Raw genomic sequence first — 19,061 nt, 5'->3', positions numbered from 1 at the left:
CAATCTTTCTCCCTCCTCCATATGACATCCTTTAATATATTAGAACATGGCTATCATATCACCCCTTAACCTTCTCTTCTCCAGGCTAAACATACCCAGCTCCCTAAGCCGTTCCTCATAAGGCACTGTTTCCAGGCCTTTGACCATTTTGGTTGCCCTCTTCTGGACATGTTCCAGCTTGTCAGTATCCTTCTTGAACTGTGGTGCCCAGAACTCCAGGTGAGGTCTGACCAGAGCAGAATACAGTGGTACTATTACTTCCCTACATCTAGATGCTATACTCCTATTGATGCAGCCCAGAATTGCATTGGCTTTTGTAGCTGCTGCATCACACTGCTGACTCAAATTCCACCAGTTTTTTTCCATGAACCAGATAATGTTGCTCTGTAGTACATAAACAGAATAAAAAAATTCCTTCCAGTAGCACCTTAGAGACCAACTAAGTTTGTCATTGGTCTTGAATTGGATACTTTCTACCTGTTGTAATTTTTCTTCTCTTTTTTAAAAAGGTAAAAGCAATACAAAATAGCTAAAGAACACATGCCTGCAAAAGGAAGAGAGAGAGAGAAATGTATGCAAGGGGCATGCAATTCAGAAAGAGAGGGGGCTGAGGTTTGTTTCGTCATTTAGGAGATCAGGTAAACTTAGTGCTTGAAGAACATTGGAATGTCAGGTTAAGGAGAAGGAGTGATGGTATGATAGTTTTCATCATGTGTAAGTGCCAGAGTGAAGAAAAATGAGGTCCCAACCTCAAAGCAAGTCTTTTCAGCAGGCATTTTCAGCAGGCTTTTCAACTTGACACTGGTGGACATCCAAGAAATGCTTCACAGAATCTATCAGAAAGTTCTCCTGCAGGGTAAAAATGGGAGTTGCCTGATAGCCTAGCCTCCCAGTGGATTGTCATTTGTTAAGCTTCCCTGTTTCCCAAGGATTCCCTCTTCACAGCTTTGTTTTTGTCACGATACTAAAGTACAAAGTCATGTTGGTTAACCATAACGCTTTCCCCAGATAATCCTGAGGATGGTAGTTTGATGAGGATTTGGTTAATAACCCACAGGCATCGTCACAGTGGTTCCTTGGGAAGAAGGAAACCAGTTTAAGACTTTTCGTGTAGATAGGCCCACCAAACCTTCATTGGTATCTTCTTCTTCCACAATCCCAACCACAGAAAAGCCAGTTAAACCAGAATACTTCAATGTAAGTCCGTTTGCAGTCTGGATCTCTAATGAGGAGAGCTACTTGTGTGTGTGTGGCTTGTGCTTAGTATGAACATCCTTTCCACACTAATTTAGCACATGCCGGTAAAGTGGTTGGCAGCCACTTGTTCTTGCACACCCACATGGATGAGCAGGTCTCAATCCTTGCACTAGGTACACAGGAAGCTGTGCCCATCTAGCCCAGAACTGTCTATTTTGGCTGCTGATGGTTCTCCAATAGGATTTCCTTTCTGGGAAGACGGACACTTCGTCCCAGCCCCCCCAGCCCCAGTCTAGTGCAAAGATAGGTTGGATTACCCAGTGACTTATTAAAGTTGGGAGTTGGGGATGCAAATGACTTAAATCCAAATGCTCTGGCTTAAGTGGTTGATGGAGTCAAAGGCCATGGTGTCAACAACAGCACAACCAAGTCATGTGCAAACAATAGCATCCCCTCTCCTGCCATGTTTGCAAAGTTAACCTTCTAAAAATTTTTTTTGGGAGTTTCAAAAGTAGCTTTTGATATAGCCTGCTGTTTAAAGGGTCTGAGGTAGCAGGGGGGGAGGGGGAGAAGTTATGTTTGTGGGAAATCTATATGCACCAAAAGTGTGGATTGTGGCTGCATCCCCAGTGAGTAAAACCATGAAAGATAAGACAGAATGTTCCCTCCAGAATACTTTTTTTTAAAAAAAACCACATTCCATTATCAGACACGACACATTTCAAATGCTCGTTAATTTACAGAAATTGCATTTTATAGAAAATATGATACAATGAAATATAAAATGCGTGAGGAGCACTTTCAAAGTCTATAGACAAAGGAGCTTGCATTCTGAGACAGTCTTTTAAAACAACATCCACTTGAAATACATTTCTCCTCGCTCTTTCCCCTCCCTTTTTCAACTTCCAAATGAGAATTAATTTGTAGATTTGGAAAAAAGAAGAAGGGGGGAAGCAGGATCAGCCCCATCCCTCATGGATAATCCGATATCATTTCCCTAAAACTCTGTGCACATTCTTGGATTTAACAGAAATAATATCTAAGCTCTCCTACATTTTCATTTTACTCCTCCTCCTCCTCCTCCTCCTCCTCCTCCTCCTCCTCCTCCTCCTCCTCCTCCTCCTCCTCCTCCTCCTCCCTGCTGCAGCAGGACATCTTTCTTATTGTTTAACTCATAGATAATCCAAGATTTCATAGCACAATTAAGTGGCTCATAATCCATTAAATGTGGTTTTTACATTACACAGCCATGCAATCTAAATAATTATACAAACATTAGACATAAACCTCACTAGTCCAAATCATTAAAGGGGAGGAAAAATAACCTTTTGTTTGATTAAAGAAAGCACATAATCTAGATGGTTTTTTAAAAAAATAAAAAATAAATACTGACCCTATTTAAAAACAAAAGGTAGTATATGCTACCATTGATAACAGTGAGGTCCCATCAGAATGCAGCAAATCAGTGGCTGAATTGTCACCGTTAAAACACATTAATCACAAGATACCTATTTAGACCTCTGGCTCTCTGTTCTCATCCAACAGGAATTGGTTACACAACAAAGTACCTACTCATCAGGGCCATAGCTGCCAAGTTATCCCTTATTTTAAGGGATTTTCCCTTATGCTGAATAGGCTTCCTCGCGAGAAAAGGGAAAACTTGGCAGCTATGATCAGGGCAGACATGAACTGGTTTACATATAGTTCCATCAAGCTGGCTCATGACATTCAAGAGATGCTCATGTTGTAGGCCCCAGATGGCATATTGGTGACCTCCAAAGCACATGGTGGTACCAACCAAATTTTGGTACCTGGTGGCCTAATCCAATTTTAATCAACGGAGAAGCGCACAGGTTGTACGACATATAGATAAGTCACACGCCAACATTTCATCTCTCTTTGGGTTTCACATGCAATGTCCCAACCATGCTCAAGTGGCAGGTCTTCATATCTGGGAAGCCTTTATGGCGCCAACTTCAATACAGAGCCTGATCACATGAGAGGGGCCAGTTTGTGTGTCGGAACACACGTTGCCTCCTAGGTTACTGTCTGGAAAATAGCACCTCTTACGGACATTGACCATCTCTGTAGGACAAAGGGCGAGTGTTTAGTGGTTCTTCCCCCAGAGAGCTGGGATGGAGAACTTGTGTCCCCCTCGATGTTGTTGTGACTACAGCGCCTATCATCTGTGACTATTGGCAATGATGGCTGGGATTTAAAGGAGTTTAACAGCATATGGAGGGCCACACCTTCCTCATCCTGTTGCAGAGGCACAGAATGATACTAAAGACATCTCTCTTGGGGATATCATTTGTACGAGTCACCCAGCACTGCCTCCAATAGTTCTCAAAATTTGAAGCTGGCCACTCTATGGCGGTGCAGATTCTCGCCACAGGAAATGCAATCTCTTCTTGGACTCCACCCTGTGGATATCATATGAATTATGAAGTGGTCTCATCATGAGTCAGACTGTGGCATGTTATCTATTCTGCCTGACAGCAGTTCTCCAGGTTGACGCACAGATGTCTTTCCCAGGCATTTCTCTAGGCAAACTTCGAACGCCAGGGGCTGAACCAAGACCTCCTGTACGCAAAACAGGTTAATTAACACTGAGCTATGGCTTCTCAAGGTCTATGTTAGACTGAGAAAAATAATAGCTCACTACCATTCCTTTCAAATAATTGCAGAAAGGAATGCTGTAGTGCTCACACTCTCTTGAGGATCGACAAGCAACCTCGCTTCCTCTGTGTGCTTTCCCGAGGATCTTTATTGGACGTACTTACACTCCTTTTTTTTCTGATTTCTTCCCTGACTGAGGGCAAAGGAGGCTGTCTTAATTTTGTATTAAGCCTGATCACAGCTGTCAAGTTTTCCCTTTTCTCACAAGGAATCCTATTTGGCATAATGGAATTTCCCTTTAAAAAAGGGAGAACTTGACAGCTATGTGCCTGATCTGCCTGTTAGTTTTTGACATGATTATAGTTATTGCAACATAACTGTCTCCCATTGTTTTTATAACATGAATCTTTTCATAACGCTCCTCAATACATGCATAGCTGCCAAGTTATCCCTTTTTTAAAGGGATTTTCCCTTATGCTGAATAGGCTTCCTCGCGAGAAAAGGGAAAACTTGGCAGCTATGATACATGGCAAGATCTGGTGCTATGTTCTGGAGAACATTAGTTCTAGTAGGCCTCAGGAGAACATGATCAATGCCAGAGCACACCATGTGAGCTGTATTCAGAAGCAAAACTCATCATGTGGCAAATGCCTGTTGGATATAATTTTAGCACATACAAGCATTTTTGAATTTGAGATTTGGACTGGGCTGACTATTCAAGAAGCCAAAAGGTTTTTTTCTGGGATAGCAAAGTTTTGGTGAGTGCCAATATGTGCGAGCAGCTCAAAGGTCCTGGGCTCCATTGCTTGGATCATGTGCAGTACAACTGATTTGGGCAGAAATGTTTCTTGAACCAACCCTGACCAGCACCTCACTTTGTGGGGTCTTAACTCTCCAAAACAAGGACCCACTGTAGTACCTTCCTTTTGACAATGGAGCAACATACAAATTAATGGTCAGCTAAATATGCTAGATTAATTGCTATGCTCTTTCAGTCTGCATGTGCTTTTAAAATTAAGTTCATTGGTTTTCTTTGCTGATTCATGGAACAGATTATGTGGGCAAGTATATCAGCTGACTTGACGCAATAAACCATAGACTAAAACCATTCCAGCCTGCAGGCCTAACTAGTCTCCTCCTTAAAAATATCAATAGAACAAATGGCGTAATCATAGTCAGATAGTAGCTTTTGCTGGGTCTACTTCTGATGGTGAAAGAGCACGCAAACTACTATTTCAAGGGCCTCAAACACCTGTTACTATGGCACTGAAAACTGACCTATAGCAATGGCCCCCTATACTAAGCTTGCGACTCTTCAAAACAGAGATAGGCAATTTCTTCATTTGGGTACTTACTGATTTCCCGTCCACCAACCCACCTACCAAATGGCTTATATCTACATTTTGCTTGCGTTTAGCTCCTCCTACCTGCTATGCTATGAGGAAGGGAAAGGGTGGAACTTCTGGCCAACATCACACAGGCTTCAAAACAGGTAATCTGGGGCTGCGCATGATGCAACTCAAGGCATACGAGCCGCCCCATTTTATAAGCTCCGGTGACAGAGCTTCCACAGACTCCCTAAAACCATTTCTTCAGTTGCCCACAGTTCTGCGTTCCGAACATTCGCTCAGAGTTCCGCATTCATCAGGACGAACATCTGATAAGAAACATAGTGCCTAACCATGGTGGATGGGATTCAGCAGGTGGAGGGAGCTTCAACGAAAATAAAAGGAAGAAAAACAACTCTCACACACAAGCGGCCTTTGGTCTTGTCATCATTTACTGTTGGGCTTAGGCAAGGTCTTTTGTGTCACACGCACCAAAGGCTAACCAATGCTATTGTTCTAGGAAGCTACATCACGTGTGACCAGGTCACAAAGAGAAAACCCAGGTCGATAGTTTGCATCGGCTAAACAATGAATTATATATACACAACAGGTTTACTCAGTTCACCATTTGCTTTAGGCCAAAAGATAGCAGTTTTGTTTTCTGTTTTTTTTTGTTTTAATTCAAAGCATCTTGCTTCCTTAGTTTTCCCCCCACCCCACAAACAACTTGCCCACTTTCTTTTTTTAATAGCAAAAAGGCCCAAAAAGAGAAACCATTCCGTAGTTCCTGGTTTTTGTTTTTTTGTGTTAATTCCTTTCCAGCTAGAACTGGCATAGGGTCATATAGAGTGTGGTGTCCAAGACGGTGGAAACGTAAATTATTTTTGTTTCTTTCTTTTGAACACTCCTGAGATTGAGGGAATCTGATACGTGTACCAAAAGGCACTTTCAAATATATATATCTGTATATATATTTTAAAAACAGTGCTTCTGTTCTAAGAAATTCAAGTTAAGACAGAGTGCCTTTCACTCCCTTTAGTCATAAAGTGGATAGACCAAGCAATATCCCTGCTGACAAATCGGGAAAAAGAAAAACATTTTTTTTTGGGGGGGGGGGAACGACAAAAAAAAAACCACCACACAACCGCAGCAGAGACGAGTGTTCATGCTAGACAGCTCGATGTTCTTTTTAAAAAGGGGGAAAAGAGAGAGAGAGAGAAACAGAAATAAGAAAAAAAAGAGGAAAATAAACTTTCTAAGTCACCACTCAAAGGAATACAGTCAGCAGGAGATATTAATTTTAAAAAAGCTGCCACTTCTGTACAATTCTTGTTTTGTCTGCTTTCACTCCTTTCTTCCTCAACACTGGGTTCTTTTTTTTTACTTCTTCGTCATCATCATCATCATCATCTTCTTCTTCTTCTAATGCTATAGCTTTTCTTTCTTTCTTTCTTTTTCCTTTTGCAGAACAATAAAGTGAGGTCAGTTTAGTCGTCCTCGCCTCCCCCGTACATGTCCGCCAGTTTCTTGAACCTTGGCCCCCAGTCGTTAAGGTAGTCGTAATCTTGATCTCCGGAGCTCGAGGAGTTAAGTGAGCTGACGGACCCTGCTGTTGAACCACTGCCCTCGTAGTCAAAGACAAGAAGGGAGTCGTACGGTGGGGCCGTCGGGTCATTATCTGCTGCTCTCAAGCCCTGGAATGTCAAGGGAGAAGAAGGAAGAGGTTACCGTGGCGCAGAGCTTAACGCAGAACGGTTGCATCCGGCAAAGTCACCCCATCTGTATCGGGACTTCAGCCACATTCGCGCCTATGAATACCAGCTGCTGAGAAGGGCAAGTGCAGAGAGCACTATTGCACTCACGTTTGGCTTGTGGGCTTCCATCCCACACCTGGCTGGGCATGGTAGGAAATAGGACCTTGGACTAAATGGGTCTATTCTTATTTGCAGCAGGGAATTGAGATGGTACCACCTAGCCCAGTCTGCAAATCCCATGTGTTCAGTCCAATGATCAAACAGAACCTACAGGCAGAGGGCCTTCTTGGTGGTGGCGCCTGCCCTGTGGAACGCCCTCCCATCAGATGTCAAAAAGGAAAACAGCTACCAGATTTTTAGAAGACATCTGAAGGCAGCCCTGTTTAGGGAGGCTTTTAATGTTTAACAAATTAGTGTATTTTAATGTTTCTGTTGGAAGCCGCCCAGAGTGGCTGGGGATTATTATTATTATTATTATTATTATTATTATTATTATTATTATTATTATTACAGCTCTGTTTTGAACTTAGGGCTGATTTATAGATGTTGAGAGCTGGCCTGGCAGGTACTGAAAATCACAGGGGAGGGGAGTGTTCTTGTTCCTGGATTCTGCTTATGGGTTTCCTACAAGCATCTATTTGCTCACTGTGAGAACAGGATGCTGAACCTAGATGGGCCACTGTCGTGATCCAGAAGGGCTCTTATTATGTTCTTGTGTGAGAGAATTCCACCACACGTCAGATAATTCCATCCAAAATGGAAATGGCAGCAGAAATGGCCACAATTTACATGCTCATCTGAGGTCATAAATGGAAATCATGGGAGCAAATTTGAGCGGTATTCGCCATCATTGCATTTAGAATCTGCTAATGTTATGTAAAATCATGTTACTTTCTGTTTTGTTTTTGACATTTCCCCTCCATTGAAATGGACTGCGTAATTAATTATGTTAATTTTGGCCGCAGCGGATAGTGAGATGAATAATGTACATTTTAGTGGAAGCCGAACTGCAGCGGAATGGGAACAGCGCTGATTGAGATGAACACAGGACGGGATGGAAATTGCTGTCTCCCTACTTCCCTATCAACAGGCACAATCCATCTCCCCTTTCTAAGCACTGATTCTGTGTGTGATTATTGTGTGGAAAGAGTAACAGGGGGCACCTTTTTGATGGGTGAGAGCCTCACACACAGCATGAGGAATGAGAAGCATGGGTTTAAGGAGAGGTATTCCTACCGGGCTCCAGAAGCATGTAAATGGGGTTGGTATGCACCACAGAGGGCAGAGAGGAAGAATTTTTTAATGATTAAAAACCAAGAACAAAATGTCTCAAGAGCAGGAAATGGATATAATAACAAAATTAAATTGCTCCCACATTGATGTATCAGGCTTTATGAAATGGATCACATTTTTGCCTCAGAGGAAATAAAGCATCGATTGGTTTGCAAACACGCTGCCTGTCTTTTCAATAGGAAAAGGATCAAGTTGGCAAATTAAAGAAAAATATTAAATGCACAGTTTCGAGAAACGCACGGGGGAATTCATTCCTTTTCCAGAAGGCTCAAGTTCAGACAAGCGAGCATGGGAGCCTGCACGACCGTGATTGCAAATGTTCCACAGCTATTGCTGCAGAATCTTGGGCTGTTTCTATTATTCTTAATTTAAAAACCTGTTTCTAGGCCAGATTGGTGGCAAAGGAAATTGCAGTACTGCTAAACATTTGCTAAATACAGGTGCAGCGCCTGCTCAGGAAGTTATCCTGGACTTTCAGCAAAGCCCTGATTCTCCACTCCCTGTTGGCACCTGTAAGAGAGAGGGCTTGCAGAGAGCAGCCCACTCTGCTTACTTCCACCAGATGGGAGAGCAGCAGCAAGTCTGGGAGTTCAAATCAGGAACAGGAAGGGTTAAGACGGGTCCAGGGCTCTGCAGAGTCCTGGTGGCTCAGCTCCAGGTTGGTAGCAGGGAAGCAGGGGAGGAGCTAGCTTCAGCAGGGGCTGGAAAGGAGGGAGGAGAGAGAACGGCACCTCAGGAGCCTGGTTTGGGACCACGGAGGACCCATAGAGCAAGGAGGAGGGGCGTTTGGAGTCTTAAAAGGGGGGTCAGAGCCCACGAGAGGCCATTGTGGGCTTCTGCCCCATGCAGAGCAGACATGATTTGAGACATCTCACCACTGTATATAGCATGCACAATAAAACTATGAAAATCCAGAGGATGTGTGGAGTGCTTACTCGGGAGTAGCCAACACCCCATCTGTGACAGCAAGCCCACAATCTTTTGATGGCTACCCCGAGGGAAGAGGGCTGCAAATGGAGCAGCCGGCATGAAGTTGGCAGCATCTAAAGCAGAAGAGAGAGATGCCGAGGGAGGATTGGCATGAGTTGCCAGCACCCTGCAACTATGGAACGGCTCAAGCACCAGGTAGGCACCCGGGCACAGGGGAAGCCAAGCTTAGTGAACCGAGCAGCTCTGAACACAGCCAAGCCGGGGGAGCGGAGGCTGGACAAGCAGAGAGGACACTCGGGACGGGCCAGCACTTCGTAGGGCGACCCTCAGCACAAGCTGGCTCTAAGACTGAGAGGCATGGTGGCGTGGAAGTGCAGGAGGCTGAGAGGCGAGTCCGGGCAGAGGGGACAGACGGAGGGGAAAGGCAGCGGCCACAAGTTCCCATACAGTCCCGGGGAGGCAGCTGCAGCACAGCACAGCCCCCTCCAGCCAGAGGTGATGCAGAGGGACAAAGCCCGCGCGCGGGTACTTTCAAACGCTGACGCGGGAAAACAGAGGGAAGAGAAAGGCGGGAGATGCCTTTACAATGCACCCAGCCACTGGGTGGAACACTGCCCCCAGAGGAAGGAATGGCGAGAGCAGGCAGGCACAGACACAAGCCTGGATGCCAGATCAGGAGGGGAGGGGCCAGGCAGAGCACCAACAACTGAGCCCTCCTGTAACACCCCACAGCACGACAAAGAGATGGAAGTGAGTCTGCAGCTGCCAAGAGGCCAGACCCAGGAGACAGTCGGGCTTCTCCGCAGGGGCAGCAGCAACGATTTCCTATCGGTGCACTTGGCTAAGCAGGATCAGATTCCCATTTTCCCAAGGGAGCTGCCCATGAGCGTCTTGACCGTAGGCGGCCGGGAATTGCAGGAGGGTGAGGTCACGCAACAGACCCCCTCTCGGAAGATGACAGTGAACAAGCACGCAGAAGTGCTAGCTTTGGACTTAATGGACAATGACCCTGTGGGCAGCCAGCGCCGGGGAGATCTCACCTTTGGAGATGCAGACGGCAAGGAGCACTGCAGGAAAGAAGGAGAATCCTCAGGATCGCACCACATCAGCTCCCCAGGCGGATGGAACGACGCAGAGGCGGGGATGCAGGAAGAGAAACTGAGCCAACTCACCAAAGAGGACACTTTTACCCAGAACATACGGAGGGACTTGAGGGAGAAAAAGGGGGCAGGGGAAGGGCTTGCCGAGAAAGAGGGGTTACTCTTTAGCAATGATGCCCGGTATATGCCCCAGGACTCCCTCAGAGGGAAGATTCTCAGGCAATATCATGACAACCCCACGGAGGGGCATGCAGTACATGTCTTCACGAGGCTCACACCCAGTAAGGCCAGTCTTGGGCGAAACCCCAGAGCCTTCCCAGAGCAGGGGGAGGGGGAGATTGGGGGACCACCTATTGAGGCATGGGGTGAGAGGAGGGAGACAGTACACCAACAACTGGATGGAGACGTGGCAAGGGGCAATGAGGCTTACAAGGAGGGGGCAGACCATCACAGGGGACTGGAGAAGGTCTTCCACGGAGGGGACAGGGTCTGGCTGTGGTCAGAAGGCCTTCCCATGGGGGGAAGGGGGAAGAAGCTGGCACCCAGAAGGCTGGGGCCCTTCAAGGTTCTGACACAGATCAACCCTGTCACCTTCAGGGGGGAAGCACCTACAGCGAGAAAGGTCCATCCCGTGGGTCACAGGTCTTTGCTCTCACACTTTAGGGAAAGCCCAAGGTTCCGAGGACGTGACACACATCCAACACAAGACGCTGACAGGAGGGAGGGGGAAGAAATCACACAAAAGACACTAGACAGAAGGGTGGAGGGAGAAGGCAGCCAAGAGGTTCCAGAAAGAAAGGAAGAGGAGGAGGTCTACAGTGCCACAGCGAGCCCGGGCTCCCGGTGGGGGGAGGGGGGGTTAAAATGTCTGATGGCCAGGCAGGGCACTCCTGCTTCCCAAAACGCGGAGGCAACCACGCACACCATGCAAGGGGAGGACCGCACACTGGAACTGCACGCTCCTTTCTCCCACAGACCCAAACCACCACACGTCAGTAGCACAGGGAACACAGAGGGGGAGGGCGATCCCAGGTGGGGAGCAGGGGAGACGCAGACCCAAGGAGCCCTCCGGGAATCGGAAGCAATTTTCCAGAGGGAGGAGGAGGATGACAACGGAAGGAACTACACGGACCAGCCACCCAGCACCGACGGGGAACAGGATTTTACACACACTACAGAGGAGGAAGACCTGTCAGGCTTCCAGCCCTCTTTACAGACATTAGACCAGGCAAACCAGGCCTCAGAAAGGGGGGGGGAGCCTGGAGGGGGGGTGGATGTAAGAGAGAGGGCTTGCAGAGAGCAGCCCACTCTGCTTACTTCCACCAGATGGGAGAGCAGCAGCAAGTCTGGGAGTTCAAATCAGGAACAGGAAGGGTTAAGACGGGTCCAGGGCTCTGCAGAGTCCTGGTGGCTCAGCTCCAGGTTGGTAGCAGGGAAGCAGGGGAGGAGCTAGCTTCAGCAGGGGCTGGAAAGGAGGGAGGAGAGAGAACGGCACCTCAGGAGCCTGGTTTGGGACCACGGAGGACCCATAGAGCAAGGAGGAGGGGCGTTTGGAGTCTTAAAAGGGGGGTCAGAGCCCACGAGAGGCCATTGTGGGCTTCTGCCCCATGCAGAGCAGACATGATTTGAGACATCTCACCACTGTATATAGCATGCACAATAAAACTATGAAAATCCAGAGGATGTGTGGAGTGCTTACTCGGGAGTAGCCAACACCCCATCTGTGACAGCACCTGTGCGAGCTGTCCCACTTCCTGATTTCTTCCCTTTCCCTCCCTGTGGGGATATTTCCACACATGGCCACTGGACCCACATGGGGGAATGTTGGCACCCTTGAAGGATTGCACCTGTTGGTCCTGTCTAGGGGCTCATGCTTATGCATCCCAATTCTCATGGACCCCGAGAATGCAAGAACAGAGAGTGCAGTTACTTTATTACGTTTACACCCCACCTTTCCAGGTGGAATGTCCGCGATATCACGTGTGCAAAAGAAAAAAAGAGAGATCTGATGAATGAGGCCAGAGATCCTTCTGGTCTCATACTTTGCTCCCTAGATAAAGCAATATACCCATTCATAACTCATTGGATGTTGAACTTGTTGAATGAGTCATGGAAGTTGGCCTTTCGGAACACCTATTTAAAGAACGTAACTCATTAACAAAGTCTCCAGTGCGCCTAGGTGTGGGGGTGGCGTTCAGGTTTCATAGCTCTGTCACCGTTATTAGGTTTCTCATAGGTCTCTCAGGAGCGCTGTGAGTTCTACCTCCCTGTGTTTGACGACCATCACTACACGAAGCAACCCACATTCTCCTCTTTGCTACTTTGCAGTATGTATGTTGCTTGTACAGTTTTGATTTGCTGTTAAAATGGGATTTTGTTGCTTGATTTTATTTCAGATAGGCTTGCTTTACGCTAGGCAATCTGTTGGAAAGTCGGGATAGAAGTGCTGTGATTAAGCTAGCAAATAAATGAATAGCACTGCGTGGCATTTCAGAGTATGCAGGAATTTTCAGGCACATGGTGCACATCTACTGCTGAAGCCAAGTAGGTTCAGCCTTGGGTGGTAGACCACCTGGAAATGATGGCTGAGGTTCAGAGGACTATCCAGGGACTTGGCCATGAAAACGTCAATTTTTAGTATTTTCTATTGAACCTTGACTATGAATTTAAGACTCTGTTGATGAATGTCTTGGTTAACAGAGCTCCCTCCCTGGGCTCTTAAGAAAGACCTGCTTCAGGGTTTCTGCTAGGCTAAGGGGAGAGTGGGTTGGTGTTAAGTGGATATTGTTCATTGAATTCACCATTCTTGAATGCAGCAGGACTTCCACAACATGCCACACACAGCTTTGGAAATTTGTCTCAGCAAATGTTTGAACATTTCATATCTAAAGTTCCCTTGGTGTGTACAGAACTAGCATTGGAGATCTTCAGATCAAGGCCCATATATGTCTTGTTGGAGGATAATTTTGGGAGAATATCAGGATGTACCTGTAATATATGATAATAAACATATGTTTGCCACATAGAAACCTACAACTGTTTTGGTGCTAGGTTAAAAAACTTGGGTTGTATCCAAAGAAGTGCTACACAACTTGTTCTGTTAGTGCAAGAATTTCTGCTTTCACAATGGAATTTGGAACTTCTCCCCTCAGTGAGCTCCCTAAATCTGTTCTAGGGGTTTCTACAAGCCTCCGAAGCAGATTGGGGGCAGGCATGTGGTGTGTGTGTGTGTGTGTGTGTGTGTGTGTGTGTGATGTTCTGTTACCCAAGCGTAAATTTTTGCACTAATGGAATGAGTGCATTGGGTATTGCCCTTATTTACCCAAGCATTTCAAGCATTGATTATGCTACTGGTCTGCTCTATTGTTTTAAGTGTGGTAAAATATACTTTCTTTTATGAATTTGTTCTTATTGTACTCTTTCTTGGTGGGCGAAATTCATCAAAAGTGTTCCACCAGTGCAAGCCCATACAAGGATTTCTGCTAGTGCAACATGGTTTTCCTGCTCGCTTTCCCTCATGCAACCCCAATTGGCTATGAGGAAGGTCTGGAAAACCCCCTGGAAGAAGCCTGCAAGGGAAGGGAAGGGCAGATCATTCCATCAGCCTACTTAGCACTAGGCTGAATTCCTTCTGGTACGCTTAGCTCAGCAATGCCCATTTTACACTATGTGCTAGTATCTTTAAGGGTTAAGGAGGGTCCAAAATATTTCCCCGGTGTAACCCCAGGCACAGTTACCTGGGAGTAAATCCCACATAACTTACATCTGAACAGACATGCTTAGGATTGTGCTCTTAACGGCTAAAATAGTAACAATTTTTTTGGGTGGGGTGGGGGGGGAAGCTACCGGCAAAAATTGGCAAGCCCCATTTCATGCGCACATGCATCACATTTTGAACTCTGTGTAAGTTAATTGCATCAGTAGCCTTTGCTGGCTATACGAGCCTCCAGCAGCCGTCCCGGGAAGCCTTCAAGAATGTACCTCATTAATAAAGTCCCCGATGTCCCCAGGATGGGGGATTACAGGTCTTATAGGATACTGGGGCTCAGCAACAACTGGTCTCTCGTCTACCCGTCTGACTCCGTTTGTCTTGTTCAAGACGTGATCCATGCTCTCTGGCTGCTGAAGTTGACTTAAATCATAATCCTGTAACAAATGGAGAAGCAGAGAGTGAGGCTCAGGCGGCTTTTCACTGAAAACCCTTCAAGTGCCTCTATGCTGCCGAGGCCTGTAAATAACCTGAATGACTCAAGTTCAACTGGAATCGAGGCAGAACCATTCCACCATGTGGCATTCGGCGTTGATGCCTGCAATCCTTTACACCCTTTACTCAGCAATCCACCCCGTTAAATTCAGTAAAGCTTGCTACAAGGTAAGCAGGTATAGGATTGCATCCCAAGTAAAATAAAACCAGGTTACAAATTATGGTAAATGCAAGCTGGCATGGCAGGTTACAGAAAACTGGCTCTGGGGAGGGTTGTATGTAAGCTATGAATGTTGTGCTATACAGAGCATTGAGCAGCCCTAAACTCATGCTTGACCCTTTTTGGATCGGGCATGGATTCCGTAAAGTATGGAGTGCTAAAACCTCAGAATCCAACAAACACCAGTTTGCAAGCATTTCAAATAGGGTGCCATCAGCAATGTATGGAAGTTTGCAAATTGCAGCACAACCAAGTCCTGTCTTTGGGCTGATGTTCAAGTACCAGTCGAGGGATGGAGCAGAAACCTGAAGGAGCGTCTCCACCTCCATCATTCTGCCCGGACACTGAGGTCCAACACCGAGGGCCTTCTGGAGGTTCCCTCGTTACGAGAAGCCAAGTTGCAGGGAACTAGGCAGAGGGCCTTCTCGGTGGTGGCGCCTGCCCTGTGGAACACCCTCCCAACAGATGTCAAAAAGGAAAACAACTACCAGACTTTTAGAAGACATCTGAAGGCAGCCCTGTTCAGGGAGGCTTTTAATGTTTAATAGATTATTGTGTTTTATTTTTCTGTTGGAAGCCACCCAGAGTGGCTGGGGAGACCCGGCCAGATGGGCGGGGTATAAATAATAAATTATTATTATTATTATTGTTAAAGTCAGTTCAGCTTGAGTTTTAATGTGGACCTCCTTAATTCACACTCCCTGAAACAAGCCATGAACCGAAACAAAGCTATTCTTAAAAATTCACACTTCCGCGAATCTTGGGCAAAATTCTCCAACAAAATAATGTGCACATTAAGGTCAGGTGCACACATAAATGCATATATTAGTGAAAGTAACATGCAAAAAGACAGTGTATTAGGGAAAATTGCTTGCAAAAATGTGTATATTGGGGAAAATTAAGGCAAATCTGTGTATATTGGGAGAAATTCACATGAAAAGGCAGGTGAATTTTCACGAGGACCTTAAAAACAACAGACAGGAACTGATGCAGAAATGCAGAAAACTAAACTTTTACTTCGGAAAATTGAGAAACTGAGAAAAACCAAAATTGACAGGCTTGTCCATCCTTAAATACAACATGTGGCAGCCATGGAGTTGTTGCAAAGTGGTCTAAACTGTGAGTCTACATGTAGGAAGTTGGACCATGAAGATGCTCTCCTCACCTGGTCTTCTTCTCCACCTCCTTCCTCATCATACTTCAGAATATTATCCCGGACATCATCCTCAGGGTCAATGAGAAGCTGTTTTGTGTGACGCTCCTTTTCCCTGCGCTTCATCCACACAACGAACAGCAAAACCATGGCTGCAGGGAGAAACAGGAACTTAATGGAAGAGACACAGCTGAGTGAGATGATCAACTGTCCTCCATGGGCTAGCAACTCAGCCAAAAGGAGGGCATTAAAAGTGCCCTCGCCTTTTCTCTATAATTGATTATAGAGCTGATGGTATGTCTGGGAGTGGAGCTGCAAAAACTCAAAACAGGCAGAGGAAATAAATGCCCCCTCTTGTGCTATTAGGAGCCATGTTTATTAAGCCAGAGTTAAGGGTTGAGGTCACTGTAAACAGTTACATCACCTGAACACGGAAAGCACCAAGGTGCATATTTCAGCTAAACAAGATGGGGACAAACTGTATAGCTCCTGGCTTTTAGCGCATTACACAGCACAGTCTGAAATGGGAGACAATGACTTCCTGGTTAGCAGAAGAACAGCTATGGGGTGCTCTGTACATGTTAACCTGCGCTGCAGCTTAGACAGGTAAAGGTAAAGGTACCCCTGACCATTAAGTCCAGTCGCGGACGACTCTGGGGTTGCGGCGCTCATCTCGCTCTATAGGCCGAGGGACCCAGCGTTTGTCCGCAGACAGCTTCCGGGTCATGTGGCCAGCATGACAAAGCTGCTTCTGGCAAACCAGAGCAGCACACGGAAATGCTGTTTACCTTCCCGCCGGAGTGGTACCTATTTATCTACTTGCACTTGACATGCTTTCGAACTGCTAGGTTGGCAGGAGCAGGGACTGAAGAACGGGCGCTCGCCCCGTTGCCGGGATTCGAACCGCCAACCTTCTGATTGGCAAGCCCTGGGCTCAGTGGTTTAGACCACAGTGCCACCCGCATCCCTTACAGCTTAGATACTGCTACAGTATAATATTATGTGATTTTTTAAAAAATTTCCGATTGACAGCAGCCTACTTCATCAGAGGCAGAAAGTAGACTGACATGGTAGAGGGTTGGGGGTTCATGGAGAAATGACGAGGTGCTCAAGTTCATGGGGATGCCAAAGAGAAACTTCTGAAGAGTTGGAGACCTGGACAAAAATATAACATGTAACCTAATTTTCTGCTGTTGCATTAAAACTATCTTAGGGAACACCTGTACCAACAACAACAACAACAACATTATTTATACCCCGCCCATCTGGCTGGGTACCTACGTGAAAGACCACCTGCCTGCAAGATCACTTTAATCATCTGGGGAAATTCTGCTCATTACACCAAACCCTACAGATTATCACAAGGGGCTTTTCTTCCTCTTTCCTTGCACTGTGAAATGCCTCTCCCTGTGCCTCATGTGAGAGAGCAACCATCAGTTGCTACAGATATATCTGTTTGCCTGACCCATAAGATCAGACCCTGTTCGTCATGATCGGAATTCCTCTTTTTCGTTTGTTTAGTAATATGATTTTATACTCTCTTGCATGACGGGCTTTGTGTTGTATTTTTGTTTTGATGCCATTAAAGCAAATGTTGAACAGAACTTGGAGATGTTAAGCAATTTATAAATGCATTAAAAATAAACAGGTAAATATGTCTTGTGGGACACTGAGAAACAGGTTTGGGGCTCATGCTTCCCATGCCAGTGCTTAGCAATACCCAAAGCGCCCAATACCTAAACTTCTCTTTGCTAGACTCTAGAGCGGGGGTTGCCAACATGGTGCTGTCCAGGTGTCATCGGACTCCAATTCCCACTAGCCCCACTCAGCATGGTTAATGGTAAGGAGGATGGGATTTGTAGTCCAACCACACCTGGAGGGCATGCCACTTGCCACCTTCCTCTAGGGGCATGGAAACAGAGCCTTAGTGCTGATGGGATGTCACACCTTGGGATGTTCTTTCAAAGAAAACCCAGCTGTCCATTTTGTTGACTTCATTCTGTAAAGGGATATATTTTGTTTACGGAGGCATTCCAGGGCAATTTAACTTCACTGTGATTCCTGGGATGGTGTTTAAAATCCAGCTGTACGACAGATATGTTGGATTTCATTTTAAATTAACAGTTGCTGCTTGCTGCCTTGATTGCTTTGGGAATTTCTACTGTGGCATTCCTATCATGGCGTTGTTACTGCTGTGGCACGTTGCTTTGGGGCACGGAATGTGATGTACGCTTCAAAAATGAAAGAAATGTAAATACTAAGCTGTTGCTGGCCTGACTAAGCAGCAATGTTGAGGAAAAAACCTGAATGGCGTTCTATTGCTTTCCGTAGGTTTATAAGCACCCGTATTAGTCAGCTTGATTAATGAGCTTTTCTAGGCTAAACATACCCAGCTCCTTCAACCATTCCTCATAAGGCTTAGTTTCCAGACCCCTGATCATCTTGGTTGCCCTCCTCTGCACACGTTCCAATTTGTCAACATCCTTCTTAAATTATGCTGCCCAGAATTGGACACAGTACTCCATGTGGGGTCTGACCAAGGCAAAATAGAGTGGTACTATTGCTTCCCTTGATCTGGACACTATATGTCTTTTGATGCAGCCTAGAATAGCATTAGCTTTTTTTGCTGCTGCATCACACTGTTGACTCATGTTAAGCTTTTGTTTCCCCAAACCTCTAGATCCTTTTCACATGTACTACTAGTAAGCCAGGTGTGCCCCATCCTATATTTGTGCATTTGCTTCTTCCTGCCTAAGTTCAGAACCTTACATTTTGTCCCTATTGAAATTCATTTTGTTAGCTTGTGCCCAGTTCTCCAATCTATTAAATTAGCTACCCCTCCTAGTTTGATGTCATCTGCAAATTTGATGAACATCCCCTCAATTCCTTCATCCAAGTCATTTATAAAGATGTTGAACAACAACCAGCCCAGGACAGAACCCTGCGGAAGTGCGGCACCCCACTTGTCACTTTTTTCCAGGATGATGAGGAACCATTAATGAGTACTCTTTGGGTTCGGTCAGTCAACCAGCTACAAATCCACCTAACAGTTACCTTGTTCAACCCACATTTTACCAGCTTCCTCACGAGAACATCATGCCATCTAGTTCAACCCTCTGCAATGCAGGAATCTCAGCTAAAGCACCCATGACGGATGGGACCATAGCTGCCAAGTATCCCGTTTTCGCCGGGAAACTCCCTTTTCCCCTACCATTTCCTGGCGGTCTCCCATATCAGTTATTATCCCGATATTCTCCCTTAAA

General features: G+C 46.0%; 1 protein-coding gene and 1 long non-coding RNA gene across 3 annotated transcripts in view; one reads left to right on the top strand and one right to left on the bottom strand.

Annotated features, from left to right (window-relative positions):
* Nucleotides 1-6,264: 6,264 nt before the first annotated feature.
* CDH4 (cadherin 4) overlaps nt 6,265-19,061 on the bottom strand; it is a 756,000-nt gene continuing 743,203 nt past the window's right edge. For both annotated transcript variants that reach the window (XM_035121942.2, XM_060277334.1), the window contains exons 14-16: nt 15,811-15,950; nt 14,203-14,367; nt 6,265-6,838 (exon numbers count right to left, since the gene is read on the bottom strand). In XM_035121942.2, the coding sequence (XP_034977833.1) occupies nt 6,632-6,838; nt 14,203-14,367; nt 15,811-15,950 (512 nt within the window). In that variant the 3' untranslated portion in view covers nt 6,265-6,631. The remainder of the gene's footprint in view (nt 6,839-14,202; nt 14,368-15,810; nt 15,951-19,061) is intronic.
* The window catches only part of LOC118088357 (uncharacterized), a 76,538-nt gene continuing 69,950 nt past the window's right edge, over nt 12,474-19,061 (top strand). The window contains exon 1 of the long non-coding RNA XR_009557959.1: nt 12,474-12,548. This is a non-coding gene — a long non-coding RNA (uncharacterized LOC118088357). The remainder of the gene's footprint in view (nt 12,549-19,061) is intronic.

This window comes from Zootoca vivipara, chromosome 7 (genome assembly GCF_963506605.1).
Source record: "Zootoca vivipara chromosome 7, rZooViv1.1, whole genome shotgun sequence".
NCBI lineage: Eukaryota > Metazoa > Chordata > Lepidosauria > Squamata > Lacertidae > Zootoca > Zootoca vivipara.
Note: the sequence above shows the minus strand (reverse complement) of the source record. Positions and strands in the feature narration are given on the sequence as shown.